This window comes from Salvelinus fontinalis, chromosome 24 (genome assembly GCF_029448725.1).
Source record: "Salvelinus fontinalis isolate EN_2023a chromosome 24, ASM2944872v1, whole genome shotgun sequence".
Taxonomy (NCBI): Eukaryota; Metazoa; Chordata; class Actinopteri; order Salmoniformes; family Salmonidae; genus Salvelinus; species Salvelinus fontinalis.
Window position 1 is genome coordinate 43,763,236 of NC_074688.1, and position 24,307 is coordinate 43,787,542.

General features: G+C 46.0%; 1 protein-coding gene and 2 non-coding genes across 4 annotated transcripts in view; 1 reads left to right on the forward strand and 2 right to left on the reverse strand.

The window, feature by feature from the left end:
* LOC129822463 (F-BAR and double SH3 domains protein 2-like) overlaps positions 1-24,307 on the forward strand; it is a 100,079-nt gene that overhangs the window by 15,264 nt on the left and 60,508 nt on the right. For both annotated transcript variants that reach the window (XM_055880758.1, XM_055880759.1), the window contains exon 3: positions 10,230-10,275. In XM_055880758.1, the coding sequence (XP_055736733.1) occupies positions 10,230-10,275 (46 nt within the window). The remainder of the gene's footprint in view (positions 1-10,229; positions 10,276-24,307) is intronic.
* Positions 1,262-1,335, reverse strand: trnat-agu (transfer RNA threonine (anticodon AGU)). The gene has a single exon. It is a non-coding gene; the product is annotated as a tRNA-Thr (tRNA).
* trnat-agu (transfer RNA threonine (anticodon AGU)) lies at positions 1,429-1,502 on the reverse strand. The gene has a single exon. It is a non-coding gene; the product is annotated as a tRNA-Thr (tRNA).

Genomic DNA, 24,307 nt, shown 5'->3' on the forward strand with positions numbered 1-24,307 from the left:
CCACCCCTCTCTCTCTGGTCGCCACCCCTCTCTCTCTGGTCGCCACCCCTCTCTCTCTGGTCGCCACCCCTCTCTCTCTGGTCGCCACCCCTGGTCGCTCTGGTCGCCACCCCTGGTCGCTCTGGTCGCCACCCCTGGTCGCTCTGGTCGCCACCCCTGGTCGCTCTGGTCGCCACCCCTGGTCGCTCTGGTCGCCACCCCTCTCTCTCTGGTCGCCACCCCTCTCTCTGGTCGCCACCCCTCTCTCTGGTCGCCACCCCTCTCTCTGGTCGCCACCCCTCTCTCTCTGGTCGCCACCCCTCTCTCTCTGGTCGCCACCCCTCTCTCTCTGGTCGCCACCCCTCTCTCTGGTCGCCACCCCTCTCTCTCTGGTCGCCACCCCTCTCTCTCTGGTCGCCACCCCTCTCTCTCTGGTCGCCACCCCTCTCTCTCTGGTCGCCACCCCTCTCTCTCTGGTCGCCACCCCTCTCTCTCTGGTCGCCACCCCTCTCTCTCTGGTCGCCACCCCTCTCTCTCTGGTCGCCACCCCTCTCTCTCTGGTCGCCACCCCTCTCTCTCTGGTCGCCACCTCTCTCTCTCTGGTCGCCACCCCTGGTCTCTCTGGTCGCCACCCCTGGTCTCTCTGGTCGCCACCCCTGGTCTCTCTGGTCGCCACCCCTGGTCGCTCTGGTCGCCACCCCTGGTCGCTCTGGTCGCCACCCCTGGTCGCTCTGGTCGCCACCCCTGGTCGCTCTGGTCGCCACCCCTGGTCGCTCTGGTCGCCACCCCTGGTCGCTCTGGTCGCCACCCCTGGTCGCTCTGGTCGCCACCCCTGGTCGCTCTGGTCGCCACCCCTGGTCGCTCTGGTCGCCACCCCTGGTCGCTCTGGTCGCCACCCCTCTCTCTCTGGTCGCCACCCCTCTCTCTGGTCGCCACCCCTCTCTCTCTGGTCGCCATTCACATTCAGAATCTTCTGTTTACTAGACCGACGCTTTAACCAACTTAAGCGGTGGTTACTTAAGGATCTGCAGAAACGTTTTTTTCATGGTTCATAATTTGCCATGGATTAGAGTCTTGCTCTTTGCTAAAAACACTCCCTGCCATTATTAGGTGTTATATTTATAACTTGAAGGCTGTTTCCAGTCCAGACTCAATGGGCACGTCATTCATTGAGGTGACCATTGAACAGCAGGACATATCCCAGTTTGAGTCTTTAAGCTTTTGGTGGAACATGATCTGTTCTCAAGCCGCTGGTGAAACCACATGCTGCCCATTAGGAAAAAGGCACTGCTGAGATTCGAACTCAGGATCTCCTGTTTACTAGACAGGCGCTTTAACCAACTAAGCCACAGCACCTGATGGTGCCTCTGGGCTTTTGGGAGTGTTTTATTCCTGGTGCATGGATGAGTGCCTTGCTGTGTAATGAAAACACTCCCTGCCGTTGTAAAAAGGCACTGCTGAGATTCGAACTCAGGATCTCCTGTTTACTAGACAGGCGCTTTAACCAACTAAGCCACAGCACCTGATGTCTGTCCATACTGCTCTGGAGTTTTTTGTCAATGGTTCAGAGTTCCCATTGACGAGTGACTCGTTTGTGAAGCAATCTCCAGGCTAAAGGTTAACATACTCCTCCTAAACAGGATGTTCAACGTGGAGACGTGGGAATAGGTCTGAGCACTTAGAAGCTCAAACTAGCCTAAAAACTAGTTTATATTGTTGTTAAAGTTTCATTTAATTTGTATAGTTAAAAAAAAAATTTTTTTTAAGTTTCTTGTTGAAGTCTGATTCAGTGGTGCTTTAAGATTTAAGTATTGAGCTTTGTCTTTGTTAAATTTGAATGCAATTCTCCGTTTCTTTTGGTTGAGTTCCTTTTAAATTTGTTGAGGCTTTGAGTTTGTCGTAGTGAAACAGTCTTCCCTCTGTGAACTCACAACCTTCAGATTAGAAGGCTGACACGCTGCCTACTGCACCGAAGAGGCCTGGAGGACGTTAGAAGCATGTGTCTGTTTCATGGTGTCTGGTTTTTAGGGGTGGAGTTAAACGATGATCCCTGACTGGCTGATTAGTGGGACATGCATATACTTCAACCAGAGGCACTGGTTCAGAGATGTCTGTCTATATCTCTTGTCTATCTATCTCTTGTCTATCTATCTCTTGTCTATCTATCTGTTGTCTATCTCTTGTCTATCTATCTGGTGTCTATCTCTTATCTATCTATCTTTTGTCTATCTCTTGTCTATCTATCTTTTGTCTATCTATCTGTTGGTCTATCTATCTGTTGGTCTATCTATCTCTTGTCTATCTCTTGTCTATCTCTTGTCTATCTATCTGTCGGTCTATCTATCTGTCGGTCTATCTATCTGTCGGTCTATCTATCTGTCGGTCTATCTATCTGTCGGTCTATCTGTCAGTCTATCTATCTGTCGGTCTATCTATCTGTTGGTCTATCTATCTGTTGGTCTATCTATCTCTTGTCTATCTATCTCTTGTCTATCTATCTCTTGTCTATCTATCTCTTGTCTATCTATCTCTTGTCTATCTATCTCTTGTCTATCTATCTCTTGTCGGTCTATCTGTCGGTCTATCTATCTCTTGTCTATCTATCTCTTGTCTATCTCTTGTCTATCTATCTGTCGGTCTATCTATCTCTTGTCTATCTATCTTTTGTCTATCTCTTGTCTATCTATCTGTCGGTCTATCTATCTGTCGGTCGGTCTATCTGTCGGTCGGTCTATCTGTCGGTCGGTCTATCTGTCGGTCGGTCTATCTGTCGGTCGGTCTATCTGTCGGTCGGTCTATCTGTCGGTCGGTCTATCTATCTTTTGTCTATCTATCTGTCGGTCTATCTGTCTCTTGTCGGTCTGTCTGTCTCTTGTCTGTCTGTCTGTCTCTTGTCTGTCTGTCTGTCTCTTGTCGGTCTGTCTGTCTGTCTGTCGGTCTTTTTCTGTAAAGAACGCACACTGGTGCAGTAAGGAGAGAGAGGAGAGAGTGTTTTGTGTGTGTTTGTGAAGCAGTCCTTTTCTGGACAGAGAAAGGAGAGTGTGTTTTATAGGGGTGTTTGGTACTGTCTAAACCGTGACTAGGGACCTGTTGCATTAGTAGTATTTGATTGAGATGAAAACCCAGAATGTCTATGGCTCAGTTTCTCAGACACACACACACACACACACACACACACACACACACACACACACACACACACACACACACACACACACACACACACACACACACACACACACACACACACACACAGTGAAGAGCTTGATGAGGTCTCTTCCTGTCTGGGCTGTAATTTGTGTTAAAGGGGATTGTGGGTAATTATGCTCTTTAAGTATCACCTTCCTCTCCACTTGCCCCATCCATCTGTCTGCAGACACCCCTGAATCCAATCACTGTCTCTGTCTGTATTTCCGTCCTTCTATGAGATCTGAAACAGGAATTATTCTGGTGTGTGTGTGTGTGTGTGTGTGTGTGTGTGTGTGTGTGTGTGTGTGTGTGTGTGTGTGTGTGTGTGTGTGTGTGTGTGTGTGTGTCGTCCAAAATTCCATGGGCGTCACAGCCCTAGTAGTGGTTCAAGTTTAGAGGGGGAAGGGTGGGAGGTTCTGTTTGTTCAAATTGAGAGTTTGAGGCTGAGCTTGTAACATGACTGTGCTGGTTCAACCTATCCTGGGAAAGTGTGTGCACAAGCAGGCCCAAGGGACCGGACTCAGAACCAGATCAGCATTCACTGCCCAGAGGAAGAACAGAACCAGATCAGCATTCACTGCCCAGAGGAAGAACACATCATGTATGGATGTTAGTTGTTTGTGTTTAATTTCATATGTTTTTATGTCCAAACATGTCTCACGGCATGACACATGTACACACATAGATAATACACCAAACAGTGTGAAATAAATACATTATATACAGTGCCTTCGAAAGTATTCAGACCCCATGACTTTTTCCACATTTTGTTACGTTACAGCCTTATTCTAAAATAGATTAAATTGTTTTCCCCATCAATCTACACACAATACCCCATAATGACCAAGCAAAAACAGTTTTTTTTTAAATGTTCGCTTATTTATTCAAAATAAACTGAAATTAAACTTTTACATAAGTATTCAGACCCTTTACTCAGTACTTTGTTGAAGCACCTTTGGCAGCGATTACAGCATCGAGTCTTCTTGGGTATGACGCTACAAGCTTGGCAGACCTGTATTTGTGGAGTTTCTTCCATTCTTCTCTGCAGATCCTCTCAAGTTCTGTCAGGTTGGATGTGGAGCATTACTGCACAGCTATTTTCAGGTCTCTCCAGAGATGTTCGATCGGTTTCAAGTCCGGGCTCTGGCTGGGCCATTCAAGCACATTCAGAGGCTTGTCCCGAAGCCACTCCTGCATTGTCTTGGCTGTGTGCTTAGGGTTGTTGTCCTGTTGGAAGATGAACCTTTGCCCCAGTCGGAGGTCCTGAGCGCTCTGGAGCAGGTTTTCATTAAGGAGCTCTCTGTACTTTGCTCCGTTCATCTTTCCCTCGATCCTGACTAGTCTCCCAGTCCCTGCCGCTGAAAAACATCCCCACAGAATGATGCTGCCACCACTATGCTTCACCGTAGGGATGGTACCAGATTTCCTCCAGACGTGACGCTTGGCATTCCAGCCAAAGATTTCAATTGTGGTTTCATCACACCACCTGACAGGTGTGGTATATCAAGATGCTAATTAAACAGCATGATCATTGTACAAGTGCACCTTGTGCTGGGGACAATAATTGGCCACTCTAAAATGTGCAGGTTTGGACACACAGCACAATGCCACTGTCTCAAGTTGCGGGAGCGTGCAATTGGCTTGTAGACTGCAGGAATGTCCTCCAGTGCTGTTGCAAGATAATTTGATTTAAATTTCTCTACCATAAGCCGCCTCCAACGTCATTTTAGAGAATTCTGCAGCACGTCCAACTGGCTTTAACCGTAGACCAGGTGTATGGCGTCGTGTGGGCGAGTGGTTTGCTGATGTCAGCATTGTGAACAGAGTGGGGTTATGGTATGGGCAGGCATAAGCTACGAACACAATTGCATTTTATTGATGGCAATTTGAATGCACAGAGATACCGTGAAGAGATCCTGAGGCCCTGTTAAGTTCCCCAGTTTCTGTGTTGTAGTTTGTGTATTTGTGTGTATTTCAGGAAATGGCTTCCTGAAATCCCCTCAAGCAGCTGATTGGTCGACTCCATGGCTAATTGGAGCTGACCCCGCCCCCTCGTCAGGATACAGCTGTATCCCATTAGACTCCTACTCCAGCTATATAAACCAGTGTTCTGTTGCTCAGGAGAGAGATGATTGCTGAGAGAGGAGGCTGATGGTTGTGGGTTATTTACTGTGTTGGTTGTTCTCAGAGGGAGATGATTACTGAGAGAGGAGGCTGATGGCTGTGGGTTATTTACTGTGTTGGTTGTTCTCAGAGGGAGATGATTGCTGAGAGAGGAGGCTGATGGCTGTGGGTTATTTACTGTGTTGGTTGTTCTCAGAGGGAGATGATTACTGAGAGAGGAGGCTGATGGCTGTGGGTTATTTACTGTGTTGGTTGTTCTCAGAGGGAGATGATTACTGAGAGAGGAGGCTGATGGCTGTGGGTTATTTACTGTGTTGGTTGTTCTCAGAGGGAGATGATTACTGAGAGAGGAGGCTGATGGCTGTGGGTTATTTACTGTGTTGGTTGTTCTCAGAGGGAGATGATTACTGAGAGAGGAGGCTGATGGCTGTGGGTTATTTACTGTGTTGGTTGTTCTCAGAGGGAGATGATTACTGAGAGAGGAGGCTGATGGCTGTGGGTTATTTACTGTGTTGGTTGTTCTCAGAGGGAGATGATTGCTGAGAGAGGAGGCTGATGGCTGTGGGTTATTTACTGTGTTGGTTGTTCTCAGAGGGAGATGATTACTGAGAGAGGAGGCTGATGGCTGTGGGTTATTTACTGTGTTGGTTGTTCTCAGAGGGAGATGATTGCTGAGAGAGGAGGCTGATGGCTGTGGGTTATTTACTGTGTTGGTTGTTCTCAGAGGGAGATGATTACTGAGAGAGGAGGCTGATGGCTGTGGGTTATTTACTGTGTTGGTTGTTCTCAGAGGGAGATGATTACTGAGAGAGGAGGCTGATGGCTGTGGGTTATTTACTGTGTTGGTTGTTCTCAGAGGGAGATGATTACTGAGAGAGGAGGCTGATGGCTGTGGGTTATTTACTGTGTTGGTTGTTCTCAGAGGGAGATGATTACTGAGAGAGGAGGCTGATGGCTGTGGGTTATTTACTGTGTTGGTTGTTCTCAGAGGGAGATGATTAGTATGTCCTGTGTTTTCGTTGTTGCGCAGGGGTATAATTTGTTGCCAGTATTTTTGTAGCCGGTCCTACTAAGGTATGTGTATGACAAAAGGACTGTGTTTGTGATTGTTAAATTGTTTGTAAAATTCTATTTTGTTTGTTCCCATGGGGGAAGGGGAAGGCACCTAGGGAGTGCTTAGGCAAGAGGCCTGCGGGCATACATATACCTGTAGTATATTCACTGTCTAGGCACACGAGGTAAGACCTGGGTGGATCACCCCCTGTATTTTGGTTAGTGCACCAGGTGGTGTTAAGTTAGGTAAGTAGTGGGTAGGTAGGAGAGGGGGCTTTAATATTTACTTTCTTTCCTTTGGTTCCGTCCAGCCCCTTTTCCCCAAATTTACCGTGTGACGGAATAAATTCCTTGTAAATGGTACAATTCTCTGCCTTTTGTCATCCTTACTCGCACCTACAGTCCCATACCTCTTTCACACCACGGAGAGTTGAGTTGTAGCAGAGTGTTGCGTTCCCTCTTCATAGAGGCGTGTGTAACAGGCCCATTGTCATGCCATTCATCCACCGCCATCACCTCATGTTTCAGCATGATAATGCACGGACCCATGTCGCAAGGATCTGTACCCAATTCCTGGAAGCTGAAAATGTCCCAGTTCTTTCATTGCCTACATACTCACCAGACATGTCCCCCATTGAGCATGTTTGGGATGCTGTAGATTGACGTGTATGACAGCGTGTTCCAGTTTCCACCAATATCCAGCAACTTCGTATAGCCATTGAAGAGTGGGACAACACTCTACAGGCCACAATCAACAGCCTGATTTTCATTACAGTAAAAAAAAGATACATACAGTACCAGTCAAATTTGGACAGACCTACTCATTCAAGGGGCTTTCTTTATTTTTACTATTTTCTACATTGTAGATGTCTCGTTTGTCGAAAGGATCGGACCAAGACGCAGCGTGCGTAGAGTTCCACATCTTTTAATTAAATGAAACTCACCAAACAAAACATGAAGCTACTGGTGTGCACAAAGGCAACTATCTGTAGACAAGATCCCACAAACACAATGGTGGCAAATGGCTACCTAAATATGATCCCAATCAGAGACAACGATAAACAGCTGTCTCTGATTGGGAAGCATACCAGGCCCCGTGTGGCTCAGTTGGTAGAGCATGGCGCTTGCAACGCCAGGGTTGTGGGTTCAATTCCCACGGGGGGACCAGGATGAATATGTATGAACTTTCCAATTTGTAAGTCGCTCTGGATAAGAGCGTCTGCTAAATGACTTAAATGTAAATGTAAATAAACCATTAATCACCTAGATGACCCACCCTAGTCACTATCACGCCCCAACCAACATAGAGAATAAACAGCTCTCTATGGTCAGGGCGTGACAGTAGAATAATAGTGAAGACATCAAAACTATGAAATTGCACATATGGAGTCATGTAGTAACCAAAAAAGTGTTAAATCAAAATATATTTGAGATTCTTCAGAGTAGCCACCCTTTGCCTTGACAGCTTTGCAAACTATTCGGTAGAAAGGGGCTAAGGGAGGGAGGTAGGGGATGTGAGGGACGAGAGGGAGAGCGAGAGGGACAGAAATTCCTGCCTTGCATAACCGTGCGGTCGCTGAGTTCACTCTCTTTCACTCTGCTCTCCATCCTCCCTTTTTATCTCCCTTCCTTCCCTCTCTCCTTCTCTTGGCAATGGACCAAACAAACAGAAATCCCCTCCAGAACATTAAATGATAGTAGAATGCACTTCTTCCTGCTCCATCAGGAACATGACAGCATTGATGTCCACATGGCTTAAAAGAGAACACACACGGCACGCACACTCACTAGGAGGTGTGTTCTAGTCTGGCGGTGTCTCACTAGGAGGTGTGTTCTAGTCTGGCGGTGTCTCACTAGGAGGTGTGTTCTAGTCTGGCGGTGACTCACTAGGAGGTGTGTTCTAGTCTGGCGGTGTCTCACTAGGAGGTGTGTTCTAGTCTGGCGGTGTCTCACTAGGAGGTGTGTTCTAGTCTGGCGGTGTCTCACTAGGAGGTGTGTTCTAGTCTGGCGGTGACTCACTAGGAGGTGTGTTCTAGTCTGGCGGTGTCTCACTAGGAGGTGTGTTCTAGTCTGGCGGTGTCTCACTAGGAGGTGTGTTCTAGTCTGGCGGTGACTCACTAGGAGGTGTGTTCTAGTCTGGCGGTGACTCACTAGGAGGTGTGTTCTAGTCTGGCGGTGACTCACTGGGAGGTGTGTTCTAGTCTGGCGGTGTCTCACTGGGAGGTGTTTTCTAGTCTGGCGGTGTCTCACTGGGAGGTGTGTTCTAGTCTGGCGGTGTCTCACTGGGAGGTGTGTTCTAGTCTGGCGGTGTCTCACTAGGAGGTGTGTTCTAGTCTGGCGGTGTCTCACTAGGAGGTGTGTTCTAGTCTGGCGGTGTCTCACTAGGAGGTGTGTTCTAGTCTGGCGGTGTCTCACTGGGAGGTGTGTTCTAGTCTGGCGGTGTCTCACTAGGAGGTGTGTTCTAGTCTGGCGGTGACTCACTAGGAGGTGTGTTCTAGTCTGGCGGTGTCTCACTAGTCTGGCGGTGACTCACTAGGAGGTGTGTTCTAGTCTGGCGGTGTCTCACTGGGAGGTGTGTTCTAGTCTGGCGGTGTCTCACTGGGAGGTGTGTTCTAGTCTGGCGGTGTCTCACTGGGAGGTGTGTTCTAGTCTGGCGGTGTCTCACTGGGAGGTGTGTTCTAGTCTGGCGGTGTCTCACTGGGAGGTGTGTTCTAGTCTGGCGGTGTCTCACTGGGAGGTGTGTTCTAGTCTGGCGGTGTCTCACTGGGAGGTGTGTTCTAGTCTGGCGGTGTCTCACTGGGAGGTGTGTTCTAGTCTGGCGGTGCCTCACTAGGAGGTGTGTTCTATTCCGGCGATGTCTCACTAGGAGGTGTGTTCTAGTCTGGCGGTGTCTCACTAGGAGGTGTGTTCTAGTCTGGCGGTGTCTCACTAGGAGGTGTGTTCTAGTCTGGCGGTGTCTCACTAGGAGGTGTGTTCTAGTCTGGCGGTGTCTCACTAGGAGGTGTGTTCTAGTCTGGCGGTGTCTCACTAGGAGGTGTGTTCTAGTCTGGCGGTGTCTCACTAGGAGGTGTGTTCTAGTCTGGCGGTGTCTCACTAGGAGGTGTGTTCTAGTCTGGCGGTGTCTCACTAGGAGGTGTGTTCTAGTCTGGCCGTGTCTCACTGGGAGGTGTGTTCTAGTCTGGCGGTGTCTCACTGGGAGGTGTGTTCTAGTCTGGCGGTGTCTCACTGGGAGGTGTGTTCTAGTCTGGCGGTGTCTCACTGGGAGGTGTGTTCTAGTCTGGCGGTGTCTCACTGGGAGGTGTGTTCTAGTCTGGCGGTGTCTCACTGGGAGGTGTGTTCTAGTCTGGCGGTGTCTCACTGGGAGGTGTGTTCTAGTCTGGCGGTGACTCACTGGGAGGTGTGTTCTAGTCTGGCGGTGTCTCACTAGGAGGTGTGTTCTAGTCTAGGTGACTACTGTCACACTACTTCATCTGTAGCACAATGATTGATCTCCTTTTGTCTATCAACTGTAACATCTCTCTCTTTTCTCCTCTCTTTATATATTCTGTTTCTCTCGCTCTATTCTCTCTCCCTCTATTCTCTCTCTCACTCTATTCTCTCTCTCTCTCGATTCAATTTAAGGGCTTTATTGGCATGGTAAACATATGTTAACATTGCCAAAGCAAGTGAAGTAGATAATAAACAAAAGTGAAATAAATAAACAATAAAAATGAACAGTAAACATAACTCACAGAAGTTCCAAAAGAATAAAGACATTACAAATGTTGCATGTCTATGTACATTTGTAACAATGTGCAAATAGTTAAAGTACTATTCTCTCTCCCCTCTCTATCTTCTCATCTCGCTCTATTCTCTTTCTCCTATCTTTCTCTCTCTCTCTCTAGGGCATACAGTCTGAAGAAGGGCCAGTTGGAGAGGGACTATGTCCAGGTAAGAGCCTGTGTAGTACAACCTGAGGATCTTTCTCCTCTGCCAGGAGCCAGAGAACCATGTCCCTGGAGCAGGGGCTCCTAGCCAGGGCGGCCCTTAGCTCTCTATATGTCCGTGGAGCAGGGGCTCCTAGCCAGGCCGGCCCTGAGCTCTCTATCTGTCCCTGGAGCAGGGGCTTCTAGCCAGGCTGGTCCTTAACTATCAATATCTGTCCCTAGGAGTAGTGGAGGGGCTTCTAGCCTGGCTGGTCCTTAACTATCGATATCTGTCCCTAGGAGTAGTGGAGGGGCTTTTAGCATGGCTGGTCCCTAACTATCCATATCTGTCCCTAGGAGTAGTGGAGGGGCTTCTAGCCTGGCTGGTCCTTAACTATCAATATCTGTCCCTAGGAGTAGTGGAGGGGCTTCTAGCCTGGCTGGTCCTTAACTATCAATATCTGTCCCTAGGAGTAGTGGAGGGGCTTCTAGCCTGGCTGGTCCTTAACTATCAATATCTGTCCCTAGGAGTAGTGGAGGGGCTTCTAGCCTGGCTGGTCCCTAACTATCAATATCTGTCCCTAGGAGTAGTGGAGGGGCTTCTAGCCTGGCTGGTCCTTAACTATCAATATCTGTCCCTAGGAGTAGTGGAGGGGCTTCTAGCCTGGCTGGTCCTTAACTATCAATATCTGTCCCTAGGAGTAGTGGAGGGGCTTCTAGCCTGGCTGGTCCTTAACTATCAATATCTTCTATCAGACTTGGCATGATGCTGAGCATAAACTCACTACACACACACTTGAGCAACTGCAACACACGTGTGTATATATTGGGCTCGGCCTTCACACACACACTTGAGGACACTACTACACATGCACTCTCTCTCCTCTCTCTGAGCAGCTGTCCACACAAATAAACATTGTTTTCTGGTCTCGTCGGCTTCAGCCCGCTGAACGAGAGAGCCTGGGAGGGAGAACGAGTCAGATACATACAATACCGGCTTGTTTGTATGTATGAGAGAGAGAAAGAGACCCTTTGAATTGAAAGAGAGAGTGTGTGTAGAATCTGTCTACTTGTGACTTCTGGCTGCACTCTTTTATTCAGCCACATTATCAAAGTCTTTTCTCTTTCTTTCCCTCACTCCTGCAAGCGGGGTTGCCTAGCAACAATCCCCCCTGCAACAATCCCCCCTAAGTTAATGGATTTTCTCTTGATTGTAAAAGTCTTGTTGTTTGTGTGTATGTGTATGTGTGTATGTGTCAGACTACTGGCTCGTGGCTTTCCTCTCTGTTTGGCAATTAGCACAATTGCTAAGATACTCATAGACTTCCAGTCATTGTGCTAACAATAGTTAGCATTTGCTCATGAAACTACCTCTTACTTCCTTCTTACTGGACACAGAGACATAACAATGATATCCACAAGTTCATCTGACTCTGGGGAAGTAGAGGAAGGGCTTCATTGCCAAAATCCCAAACATCCCTTTTATTTAATTTTTTTATTTAAATTTGACCCCCCTTTTCTCCCCAATTTTCGTGGTATCCAATCGCTAGTAATTACTATCTTGTCTCATCGCTACAACTCCCGTACGGGCTCGGGAGAGACGAAGGTCGAAAGCCATGCGTCCCCCGAAGCACAACCCAACCAAGCCGCACTGCTTCTTAACACAGCGCGCCTCCAACCCGGAAGCCAGCCGCACCAATGTGTCGGAGGAAACACTGTGCACCTGGCCCCCTCGGTTAGCGCGCACTGCGCCCGGCCCGCCACAGGAGTTGCTGGAGCGCGATGAGACAAGGATATCTCTACCGGCCTAACCCGGACGATCCTAGGCCAATTGTGCGTCGCCCCACGGACCTCCCGGTCACGGCCGACTGCGACAGAGCCTGGGCGCAAACCCAGAGACTCTGGTGTCGCAGCTAGCGCTGCGATGCAGTGCCCTAGACCACTGCGCCACCCGGGAGGCCCCAAACATCCCTTTTAAACACAATAAATGAATATCCCTTTTAAAGACAATAAATGAATATCCTAATGGATGGATGGATGGATGGATGGATGGATGGATGGATGGATGGATGGATGGATGGATTGATATTTACTCCAAAGGATTGTTGTGAGCCTGCTATTCTCTCTCTCTCTCTTTCTCTCTCTATTCAATTTATTGGCATGACGTAACAATGTAAATATTGTAAAATGGTACTTTGGAGATTAAGTGATACAGTTACAATATTAAAATAATAATAATCAAGATTGTCAATGGGACAATCAGTAACAATATATTTTTTTAGCCACGGTGTACTGTCGATTTACGGCCAGATAGCACTGCATTTTACTTTGTGCTTGTGTTTCCCAATAGGTCATGTCATTTTGTTCTGACTGTGTTGTAATTTGGTTTAAGCTGATTGATTGGATGTTCTGGTCCTGAGGTTTTCGTATGTTAGTTAAATTAAACAGGTTTGTGAACTCAGCCCCAGGACCAGCTGGAAGAGGGGACTCTCTCTCTCTCTCTACAAAAGGAAATAAACATAAATATGGGTTGTATTTAAATGGTGTTTGTTGCCCTTTTCTTGTGGCAACAGGTCACAAATATTGCTGCTGTGATGGCACACTGTGGTATTTCACCCAAAAGATATGGGAGTTTATCAAAATTGGATTTGTTTTGGAATTCTTTGTGGGTCTGTGTAATCTGAGGGAAATATGTGTCTCTAATATGGTCATACATTTGGCAGGAGGTTAGGAAGTGCAGCTCAGTTTCCACCTCATTTTGTGGGCAGCGTACACATAGCCTGTCTTCTCTTGAAAGCCAGGTCTGCCTACGGAAGCCTTTCTCAATAGCAAGGCTATGCTCGCTGAGTCTGTACATAGTCAAAGCTTTCCTTAAGTTTGGGTCAGTCACTGGTCAGGTATTCTGCCACTGTGTACTCTCTGTTTAAGGCCAAATAGCATTCCAGTTTGCTCTGTTTTTTTGGAAAATTGTCTGTCCGGTCCGTCTTTCCGTCTGTCCGTCTATGTCTGTCTGTCTGTCTTTCTGTCTGTCTTGTATTGGTACGGTGTGTGCTGCCAGAGTAGTCGTAACTAGATGAGCTCATGTTTGTGTGTGTGTGTGTGTGTACGTGTGTTTGTTTGAGCTGATGCAGTATTGTGATGTCATTCTCAGGCAACCTTGTATCAAAATGCCTGATTGGCTCTGAGTCTTTGGGAAAGGGCCAGTGGGTAAGCAGAGTGGAGTTGCCCAGAGCAACCACTGCTGTGTGAGAGGGGAGGGGGGAGTGTTTCCCTTTCGGTTGAGTTATATCAGACATGCTCCTCCCCCTGTAGTGAAGGACCTCTAATTAGTAGCTGTCAATCAAGCCTTCCCACGCTGTGTGTGTGTGTCAATGGCTTGGTATACTGGGTGGGTGGAGATGACAGGCCTTTCGGTGTCATTTCTCCTGATTCCACTCCTCCAGCACACAGACCTGGAATAGTTCTGTGGTAGGGTCAGACTGGACTGAACTAGAATAGTTCTGCGGTAGGGTTAGACTGGACTGGAATAGTTCTGTGGTAGGGTTAGACTGGACTGGAATAGTTCTGTGGTAGGGTCAGACTGGACTAGAATAGTTATGTGGTAAGTTCAGACTGGACTAGAATAGTTCTGTGGTAGGGTTAGACTGGACTAGAACAGTTCTGTGGTAAGGTCAGACTGGACTAGAATAGTTCTGTGGTAGGGTTAGACTGGACTGGAATAGTTCTGTGGTAGGGTCAGACTGGACTAGAATAGTTCTGTGGTAGGGTCAGACTGGACTGGAATAGTTCTGTGGTAGGGTCAGACTGGACTGGAATAGTTCTGTGTTAGGGTCAGACTGGACTGGACTGGAATAGTTCTGTGGTAGGGTCAGACTGGACTGGAATAGTTCTGTGGTAGGGTCAGACTGGACTGGAATAGTTCTGTGTTAGGGTCAGACTGGACTGGAATAGTTCTGTGGTAGGGTCAGACTGGACTAGAATAGTTCTGTGGTAGGGTCAGACTGGACTGGAATAGTTCTGTGGTAGGGTCAGACTGGACTGGAATAGTTCTGTGTTAGGGTCAGACTGGACTGGACTGGAATAGTTCTGTGGTAGGGTCAGACTGGACTAGAATAGTTCTGTGGTAGGGTCAGACTGGACTGGACTAGAATAGTTATGTGGTAGGGTTAGACTGGACTAGAATAGTTCTGTGGTAGGGTCAGACTGGACTGGACTAGAATAGTTATGTGGTAGTGTTAGACTGGACTAGAATAGTTCTGTGGTAAGGTCAGACTGGACTGGACTAGAATAGTTATGTGGTAGGGTCAGACTGGACTAGAATAGTTCTGTGGTAAGGTTAGACTGGACTAGAATAGTTCTGTGGTAGGGTCAGACTGGACTAGAATAGTTCTGTGGTAGGGTCAGACTGGACTGGAATAGTTCTGTGGTAGGGTCAGACTGGACTAGAATAGTTCTGTGGTAGGGTTAGACTGGACTAGAATAGTTCTGTGGTAAGGTCAGACTGGACTAGAATAGTTCTGTGGTAGGGTCAGACTGGACTGGAATAGTTATGCGGTAGGGTCAGACTGGGATAGTTCTGTGGTAGGGTCAGACTGGACTGGAATAGTTCTGTGGTAGGGTCAGACTGGACTGGAATAGTTCTGTGGTAGGGTCAGACTGGAATAGTTCTGTGGTAGGGTCAGACTGGACTGGAATAGTTCTGTGGTAGGGTCAGACTGGGATAGTTCTGTGGTAGGGTTAGACTGGACTGGAATAGTTCTGTGGTAGGGTCAGACTGGACTGTGGAATAGTTCTGTTGTAGGGTCAGACTGGACTGGAATAGTTATGTGGTAGGGTTAGACTGGACTGGAATAGTTCTGCCTATAAAAGCTAAGGCTCTGTGTGTGAACATTTGACCGGCAACATTTTTGTTTACCGGACATTTGAGAAATGTACCGGACCCATATGCAGTGTGTGTGTAACCTGATTAGGGCGTCCACCCTCGGTGCTCAGAACGACAGAAATCACATTTAGAATATGGTCATTCATATTAACAGAACATGCAAATTGATGATGCAATGATGTGCGGTCCTTCTTACCGAATTCTGATGTGCACTTTGAACATGTTAGAATAACTGTCCACATTTCCCTTTTCTCAGCCAACAAGAGCAACGAACCACAACATCACCACCCTATGTCATTCTACTCTAGTAGAAAAGTTTAGGCTACCTATTCTATTGGTCAGCTTGTCAAGAACAAAATGGCCTATTCCAAACAGCCTCTGGGACAGTTGTCGGGCAATAGATGCCAAAATCATACAACCAGTAGGCTTAGGCTACATAAAAGCAAAATGTTAAAAAGCAATGAGTCTGATGTGGATCAGAACGTTTAGCTTCAAATGTTGATCAACTATTCTATCTTTAGATTATAAGCACAGCCTGCGTACAAGGCAGTAGGCTATGTGCAAATGTTCATTCCATATAGGCTACTTTGAAGAAAGGTAAGGTTTCAAACAATGAAGTATATGTTTTCAAAATGCATACTGCCTCCAGCTCATTGCAAAGTGGTGTGTGACTCTCTGATGAAGCTTTCCTTCTGTTGATGCAGCATTCCAAACACCTGGGAACTCGGGATTCTCACACTTCCGACTTCAGTATGTTCAAGACAACTTGGGGAAAAACTAGCTACGGGCAGGGATTTTTTTTTTTTTTTTTGAAAGATCATTGAACTTGGAATTCCAACTCGGGAACTCAGGCCTCTTTCTAAAGCTCTGACTTCCGACCTGAAGCTGACTGTATTTTTCAGTTTCCAGTCGTCTTGAAAAGCAGCAGCAGTTCTTGTGCTGACAGATTTTCCACTCAAAAGCTCTGAATTCTGTATGCCTGTGATAAATACAATAATACATAACGAATATACTGTACACAGGCAGAGTGGGTTCAGAGAGGCAGAGGAGGAACAATGGCGGACTGAAGACAGCGGTGCAGAATGCTTTAAGGCAAAAACCTAATTCAATATCTGTAAATCTGACTAAATATTAGCACTTCACTGCACATACTGGTGGGCAATAAACTTCAATCTGGATAACAACACAAAACAAATGATGAGGCTAGAGAAATTTTTCTACCAATATTACCGACATAGACAACACCAAAACATGTCCGAGAGTAAGCATGGAGAACCAATCCCCAAAAGAAAACGAGACTCCTCGACTGACAGACAATTTATGGTAAGTGTAGAAAATGACTGAAGTCCATGAATTGGGCATATTTGAACTATTCCGTAAATACATAACCGAGTTGAAGGCGAGTCTCGAGATGAGTGACGAAAAAGCAGCGACAATGGAGGAAGAAAAAAACAACCAAAAATCCGGAGTCAATACTATTCAAACGGACATTAAAGAACTTAAAAAAGAGAATGTGTTTCTGAGAGAAGCCTTGAACTACATACTAGATCTTTCTGAGAAGAAAATCTGGTACAGTATTAAAGAGAATGAGAAGATCCAGAGTCTGGTCAAAGAATTCCTGCTTAAAGCGCTACAGATCCCAGGGATACTGTACACAAAATCAAACTCCAACGTGTACATCATTTTGGACAGCGATACTGGCGCCCAATCGTTGCCAAATTTGCCTTCTTAAAGAATGCTGCCACCACCATGCTTCACTGTAGGGATGGTGCCAGGTTTCCTCCAGACGTGACGCTTGGCATTCAGGCCAAAGAGGTTAATTTTGGTCTCATCAGATCAGAGAATCTTGTTTCTCATGGTCTGATGGTCCTTTAGATGCCTTTTGGCAAACTCCAAACAGGCGGTCATGTGCATTTTACTGAGTAGTGGCTTCCGTCTGGCCACTCTACCATAAAGGCCTGATTGGTGGAGTGCTGCAGAGATAGTTGTCCTTCTGGAAGGTTCTACCATCTCCACAGAGGTTCTCTGGAGCTCTGTCAGAGTGACCATCTGGTTCTTGGTCACATCCCTGACCGGGCGGCCAGCTCTAGGAAGAGTCTTGGTGGTTCCATTTAAGAATGGAATAATGGAGGCACTGTGTTCTTTGGAACCTTCAATGCTGTAAAAATGTTTTGGTACCTTTCCCCAGATCTGTGCCTAGACACTATCCTGTCTCGGAGCTCTACGGACAATTCCTTTGACCTCATGGCTTGGTTTTTGCTCTGACATTCACTGTCAACATGCTAGACCTTATGTAGACAGGTGTGTGCCTTTCCAAATCATGTCCAATCAAATTAATTTACCACAGGTGGACTCCAATCAAGTTGTAGAAACATCTCAAGGATGATCAATGGAAACAGGATGCACCTGAGCTCAATTTCGAGTGTCATAGCAAAGGGTCTGAATATTTATATAAATAAGGTATTTTTGTTTTTTATTTTTAATACATTTGCTAGAAATCTTTAACTGTTTTCGCTTTGTCATTATGTAGATTGAGAAAATAAAATTATTTAAAATGGATTACCAGAAAATCTTAAATTTTTTAGAATAAGGCTGTAACATAACAAAATGTGGAAAAAGTCAAGGGGTCTAAATCCACTGTATATATAAAACAACATATATGTACAGTACCGGTCTAAAGTTTGGACACCTACTCAATCAAGGGTTTTCCTTATATTTACTATTTTCTACATTGCAGAATATTAGTGAAGACATCAACACTATGACATAACACATATGGAATCATGTAGATACAAAAAAAGTGTTAAACAAATCAAAATATAATTTATGTTTGAGATTCTTCAAAGTAGCCACCCTTTGCCTTGATGACAGCTTTGCACACTCTTGGCATCATCAATTCTAAATCAATTATCATTACAAGTAGTAGTAGTGTGTATGTGTGAGTGTGTGTAGTTGGTGTGTGTCTGTATTAGTGTGTGTAGTGTGTTTGTGTGAGTTTGTGTAGTTGGTGTGTGTCTGTATTAGTGTGTGTCTGTATTAGTGTGTGTCTGTATTAGTGTGTGTAGTGTGTTTGTGTGAGTTTGTGTAGTTGGTGTGTGTCTGTATTAGTGTGTGTCTGTATTAGTGTGTGTCTGTATTAGTGTGTGTAGTGTAGTGTGTTTGTGTTGCAGCATCTCTCTCCTTGTCTAGAGAACAATTGTCTGTCTGGAGTCTGCACTGCAGCTCCTCTGCCTGCCCCCCTCCTCTTTTACCCTCTTCTCATCCCTCCCTCTTTCATTCTCTCATCCCCCCTCCTCTTTTACCCTCTTCTTATCCCTCCTCTCTCATTCTCTCATCCCCCCCTCCTCTTTTACCCTCTTCTCATCCCTCCCTCTTTCATTCTCTCACCCCCCCTCCTCTTTTACCCTCTTCTTATCCCTCCTCTCTCATTCTCTCATCCCCCTCCTCTTTTACCCTCTTCTTATCCCTTCCTCTCTCATTCTCTCATCCCCCCTCCTCTTTTACCCTCTTCTCATCCCTCCCTTCTCTCCCTCTCTCATTCTCTCCCTCCTCTCCCTCTCATTCTCTCCCTCCTCTTTTACCCTCTTCTCATCCACCTCTCCTCCTCTGTTCCTGGGAAAATTAAGGGGAAAGTCCGGCTCATTTGCATATTTGCTGTGTGTGTGTCTTTGAGCAGATGACGCAAGTGACATGTCACTCAGACACAGGAATATACCATACATACTTTCACCTGTCACCCTGTCTCCTGGCCAATTCAGTGTTCCTGATGTGGGTCAGCAACTAAACTCTCTCTGGTCGCTTCTAGAAGCACAGCTATGGTGCAACACAAAGGTGTGTGTGTGTGCGTACGTGCGGAGAGAGAAAATGTGCTCTTATCCTCGTCTTTTTTCTCTCCTCCTTTGGCTGACTGCATATTGCAGAAGTCCAGACAGTATGCAGCCTAACACCACACACTCTTCTCATCAGGGTTGCAGTAAAATGGTAGGTTGTCACTGATGGACTTGAAAAGCTGAGAGAACAGGGGAGAGATGTGCTTGTACCAGTCCCATGCCAGTGGCTGTCCATGCTCTGAGGCTGGAGGTGACCACATATCCTTTAGCCTACCTCACTTCGGTGTGTGTTTGTGTGTTTGTGTGTGTGTTTGGTGTTCTAGTGCTGGCGTGCTACCGTGTTTGCTGGTGTGTCTGGTTCTCTCTGGTTCTGGACCAGTCCTGTCACCTGGTACTGGTCTCCCATGTCTACGTCAGGGCCTGATCTAATGTAGAGTTAACCACTAGAAGACACGGTCCTGGTCTGGTACGGTCTGGTACTGTACTGACAAGACACGGTCCTGGTCTGGTACGGTCTGGTACTGTACTGACAAGACACGGTCCTGGTCTGGTAGTGTACTGACAAGACACGGTCCTGGTCTGGTACTGTACTGACAAGACACGGTCCTGGTCTGGTACTGTACTGACAAGACACGGTCCTGGTACTGTACTGACAAGACACGGTCCTGGTCTGGTACTGTACTGACAAGACATGGTCCTGGTCTGGTACTGTACTGACAAGACACGGTCCTGGTACTGTACTGACAAGACACGGTCCTGGTACTGTACTGACAAGACACGGTCCTGGTACTGTACTGACAAGACATGGTCCTGGTCTGGTACTGTACTGACAAGACACGGTCCTGGTCTGGTACTGTACTGACAAGACACGGTCCTGGTCTGGTACTGTACTGACAAGACACGGTCCTGGTCTGGTACTGTACTGACAAGACACGGTCCTGGTCTGGTACTGTACTGACAAGACACGGTCCTGGTCTGGTACTGTACTGACAAGACACGGTCCTGGTCTGGTACTGTACTGACAAGACACGGGTCTGGTACTGTACTGACAAGACACGGTCCTGGTCTGGTACTGTACTGACAAGACACGGTCCTGGTCTGGTACGGTCCTGGTCTGGTGCTGTACTGACAAGACACGGTCCTGGCGCTTTGCTGGGAAGATGCGGCGGTCCTGGTCTGGCGCAGAACCAAAGAGAAGAGAGACAAGACCACATTTGTGGTTTAGTCAATCAATCAGCAGGAGAGGGCAGACCAGACCCGCCTCTGCCTGTGGAACGGCCTGTCACCACCATCCATCACTTAGTAACCTCTCCATTGGTTAAGGTCAAATTTCACAGGTTAGGCCTATAGCATGGCATTAAATGGCCCTTGAGGGAGGGATGGTGAGAAGGATGGGGAGTTGAAAAGCAGGGCCATGCCATCAGACACTAGTAATCTGACCTGTCAGCACTCCCTCTCTCTCCTCTTCTCTCTCTCTCCCCTTCTCTCTCTCTCCTTGCTTCCTCTCTCTCTCCTTGCTTCCTCTCTCTCTCCTCTTCTCACTCTCTCCTCTTCTCTCTCTCGCCTTGCTTCCTCTCAATTCAATTCAATTCAATTCAATTTGCTTTATTGGCATGACGTAACAATGTACATATTGCCAAAGCTTATTTACAATATAAAAATGAGAATCAAAATGGTCAACGGGACAACAGTAACAACAATAACTAAGTGTCAAAATAACCATACATTCAACAATAACAATAAACATACAGTAGAGTACATGTGCAGGTTGATTGGTCTGTCAGACACTGTCCCTCAACTTATGGCAGGCAGCAATGTAGTGCGCTGCCAACCCACAGCTCTCTGCGTCCTCCCCCAACAGGACGGGTAGCCTATCCTCATCAGAGAGGTCTTTGAAACCTTGAATAAGAGTTTCAAATTTGGGGAAATGACACTCTCTAATTGTTTTATATTTTTGACATTTTGTCAGGAAATGCAGCTCCGTCTCAGGTTCTGCTGTTGTGCAGTGGTTGCACAGCCTTTCCTCTACAGGGAGCCAGGTTTTCCTGTGTCTACCCTTCTCAATGGCAAGGCTGTGCTCACTGAGCCTGTACTTTGTCAAGGTTTTTCTAAGGTTTTGATCAGTAACCATAGTCAAATAGTTAGCCACGGTGTACTGTCGATTTAGGGCCAGATAGCACTGCATTTTGCTCTGTGCTTGTGCTTGTGTTTCCCAATAAGCAATGTAGTTTTGTTTTGACTGTGTTGTAATTTGGTTTATTCTGATTGATTGGATGTTCTGGTCCTGAGGCTTCAGTGTGTTAGTAGAGCAGGTTTGTGAACTCAGCCCCAGGACCAGCTGGATGAGGGGACTCTTTTCTTTGCTCAGCTCTTGGTATTGCAGGGCTTGGTAGTGATATGAGAGGGGGTCACTGTATTTTAGATGTTTCCAAAACTTAATTGCTCTTTTTTGAGTTTTTATTATTAGTGGATATTTGCCTAATTCTGCCCTGCATGCATTGTTTGTAGTTTTCCTCTGGACATGTAGGAGAATCTTACAGAACTCTGCATGCAGGGTTTCAATGGGATGTTTGTCCCATTTGATGAAATCTTGTTTTGCAAGTGGACCCCACACCTCGCTGCCATAAAGTGCAATTGGTTCAATGACATATTCAATTAGTTTTAGCCAAATTTTAATAGGTATTTCAATTTGAATTTGCTTTTTAATTGCGTAGAATGCCCTGCGTGCTTTCTCTCTCAGTTCATTCACTGCCTCATTAAGGTGTCCAGTTGAGCTTATTTTTAAACCTAAGTAATTGTAGTGTGTGCAGTACTCTATATATTTTGTACCAATTGAGAACTTTGGTCTAATTCCCTGAGATCTGGATCTTCTCTGGAAAATCATTATTTTAGTCTTTTTGGGGTTTACTGCCAGGGCCCAGGTCTGGCAGTACTGCTCTAGCAGATCCAGGCTCTGCTGTAGGCCATGTGCTGTGGGTGACAACAGGCATAGGTCATCTGCGAAGAGTAGGCATTTAACCTCTGAATTATGGAGACTAACACCAGGGGCTGAGGATTTATCTAGAATAGTGGCCAATTCGTTGATGTAAATATTGAAGAGTGCAGGGCTCAGATTACAACCCTGACGAAGGCCCCGCCCCTGGTTAAAGAATTCTGTTCTTTTCTTGCCAATTTTAATGCTGCACGTATTGCCAGTATACATTGATTTAATTATGTCATATGTTTTACCCCCTACACCACTTTCAATAACTTTGTAGAACAGTCCTGTGTGCCAAATAGAATCAAATGCTTTTTGGAAGTCGATAAAGCAAGCGTATATTTTGGTATTATTTTGGTGGACATGTTTACCTATCAGGGTGTGTAGGGTGTAAATATGATCGGTCGTGCGATGTTTTGGTATAAATCCAATTTGGCTTTTACTCAAGACATTGTGCTTATTAAGGAAGTTTAGAACTCTTACATTTATAATACTACAGAAAACCTTCCCCAGGTTACTGTTCACACAAATGCCTCTGTAATTGTTAGGGTCAAATTTGTCTCCGTTTTTAAAGATTGGGGTTATGAGTCCTTGATTCCAGATGTCAGGGAAATAACCTACACTCAGGATCAAATTAAACAGTTTTAATATGGCCAATTGAAATTTTGCACTAGTGAGTTTGAGCATCTCATTTAGGATGCCATCAGGTCCGCATGCCTTTTTAAATTTGAGAGCCTGAAGTTTCTTATAGAGCTCCTGGTCAGTAATTGGGGAGTCCAGTGGATTTTGGTTGTCCTTTATAGCTTTTTCTAATCCATTCAACTTCTCATGAATTTGGCGTTGTTCTGTGTTTGTGTCAATTTGAACGGTGTTGTAGAGTGTTTTAAAATGGGTTGTCCATATGTCACCATTTTGTATCGCTAATTCCTCTTGTTTAGATTTCTTTAATTTTTTCCAATTTTGCCAGAAGTTGTTTGTGTTTATGGACTCCTCAATTAGCATCAGCTGCTTTCTGTTGTACTGGGCTTTTTTGGTTCTGAGTGTACGTTTATAGAGTTTTAAAGTCTCACAGTAATGAAGGCGTAATTCACCATTATTTGGGTCTCTGTGCTTTTGGTTGGATAGTGTTCTAATTTTTTTTCTTATAATTTTACAATCTGCATCAAACCAGTTGTCATCTGTGATCTTTTTTGTTTTGTTTTTTATCAATTTCAATTGTGCTTCTTTTGCCGTTTGCCTGAATATATAGTTGATGTTTTGTACTGCTAGATTGATGCCTTCTTTACTGTGAGTGAATGTGGTATCCAGAAAGTTATCTAAGAGTGTTTCGATATTTTGGTTCCAGGTTGCTTTCTGGTATTCTTCTGTGCTGTTTTGGGCCCATCTGTATGAATTTCTGATGTTGTACAGCTTACTGGGCTGTGAATGTGTGGTTGTTTCCATGTCTGTTCTTTTGAGGAACAATGTAATTTGGCTGTGATCAGACAGAGGTGTTAGTGGCTTGACAGTGAATGAGCTGAGAGAGAAAGGGTCAATGTCTGTGATCATATAGTCTACTGTACTGTGGCCAAGAGGTGAGCAGTAGGTGAATCTCCCCAAAGAGTCCCCCCGTAACCTACCATTGACAAAGTACAGACCCAGGCTTCTACAGAGCTGCAAAAGATCCCTTCCGTTTTTGTTGACGGTGCTGTCACTGTTGTTTCTATGGGGGAGATTAAGGCAGTTAGAAACAGTATGGCCTGTAATAAAGCTGTCCCCTCGTGTGCTCGTTAGATCAGGTAGTGTTCCTGTGCGCGCATTTGTGTCCCCACAGATGAGCACATTTCCCTGGGCCTGGAAATGGCACGTCTCTTCCTCAAGGGTGGGGAAGATCTCCTCTGAGTAATATGGGGATTCTGAGGGGGGGATATAAATTGCGCAAAGGAACACATCTTTTTCTGTCAGTACAAGTTCTTTTTTCAGTTTTAACCAAATGTGATATTTGCCAATTTTGAGGGGGTCAATTAGATGTTGTAGTTCGGATTTGTACCAAATGATCAGTCCTCCAGAGTCTCTGCCTCTATTGACAGAGCTGTGTTTCTGTGACGGTACAATTACCTCTCTGTAACCTGTGGGACAGTGAGTGACAATGTCAGCCTTACACCATGTCTCCTGCAGAATGATGACATCAACATCTTTAAGGTTTTTGTTGAACTCCAGTGCTAAACTCTTCAGTCCAAAGGTTGATGAGTTTAGGCCCTGAATGTTCCACATGCTAACTGATAGCGATTTCATGTTACAAAAGAAAGAATAGCAGTCAGAAATACTGTGACTACTAACTATTAAGCTGTTAAGAGCGAGATAAACAGGATAACAGCTAACATTCTTT